The following is a 692-nucleotide window of genomic DNA, read 5'->3' as shown; positions in this document are numbered from 1 at the left end:
GTGTTTTCCTCTGTACTCCGGGTGTTGAGGTGGTGGTTGCGGCGGTTGTGGTGACGACGGTTGTGGTGGTTGTGGCGGCGATGGACAGATAAATGGCAAGTCCGCATTCCCCCCTTTCCTCACTATCGTCACAACCCCACCTTTCCCTTTAGAACTCTGCACTGGTACGGTAAGACAGGTGGTACAGCAGGGGTAGGTAATAGGACAGGGAACACTTGCGGTCTGGTGCTTCCCGCGCGTGCTGGTTTTCCCATTACCGTACTGGCCTCTTCCCCCCACCCACATGACCTTTACTACCACTTATTACTACATACTAGTACCCCGCCCCGGGCCCCCGGCCCTCCCCCCCGGCCCCCCGCACACTCTTTACTTGGCAGCAGCTTCACTCGTTCGTGGTTCGTCTCCCCCCCCCAACCACCCACACACCCCCACACACCTCCGTGACGACGTATCCCCCCCCACACACACCCAACCACCCACACACCCCCACCCACATCCACCCACCTCCGTGACGACGTATCCCTCCGGCCCCACGAGCTTCAGACCGATCTGGTCCGCCACCACACTGCTGTTGCCGTGGGCGATGTTGGCGAAGGGGCCCGCGTGCACCAACACGGGGGTTTGCTCCAGGGTCTATCGAGAGGGGGGAAGGGAGGGAGGGAGGGAGGGAGGGGTAATGAAAAAATAACACA

General features: G+C 60.7%; 1 protein-coding gene across 1 annotated transcript in view; it reads right to left on the bottom strand.

Annotated features, from left to right (window-relative positions):
* VOLCADRAFT_79713 (uncharacterized protein) overlaps positions 1–692 on the bottom strand; it is a gene marked incomplete at its 5' end in the record, with an annotated part of 12,011 nt that overhangs the window by 4,239 nt on the left and 7,080 nt on the right. Inside the window, one exon of the mRNA XM_002947364.1 lies at positions 495–633. Within this exon, the coding sequence (XP_002947410.1) occupies positions 495–633 (139 nt within the window). The remainder of the gene's footprint in view (positions 1–494; positions 634–692) is intronic.

Source organism: Volvox carteri (genome assembly GCF_000143455.1).
Source record: "Volvox carteri f. nagariensis unplaced genomic scaffold VOLCAscaffold_6, whole genome shotgun sequence".
Lineage (NCBI taxonomy): Eukaryota > Viridiplantae > Chlorophyta > Chlorophyceae > Chlamydomonadales > Volvocaceae > Volvox > Volvox carteri.
Note: the sequence above shows the minus strand (reverse complement) of the source record. Positions and strands in the feature narration are given on the sequence as shown.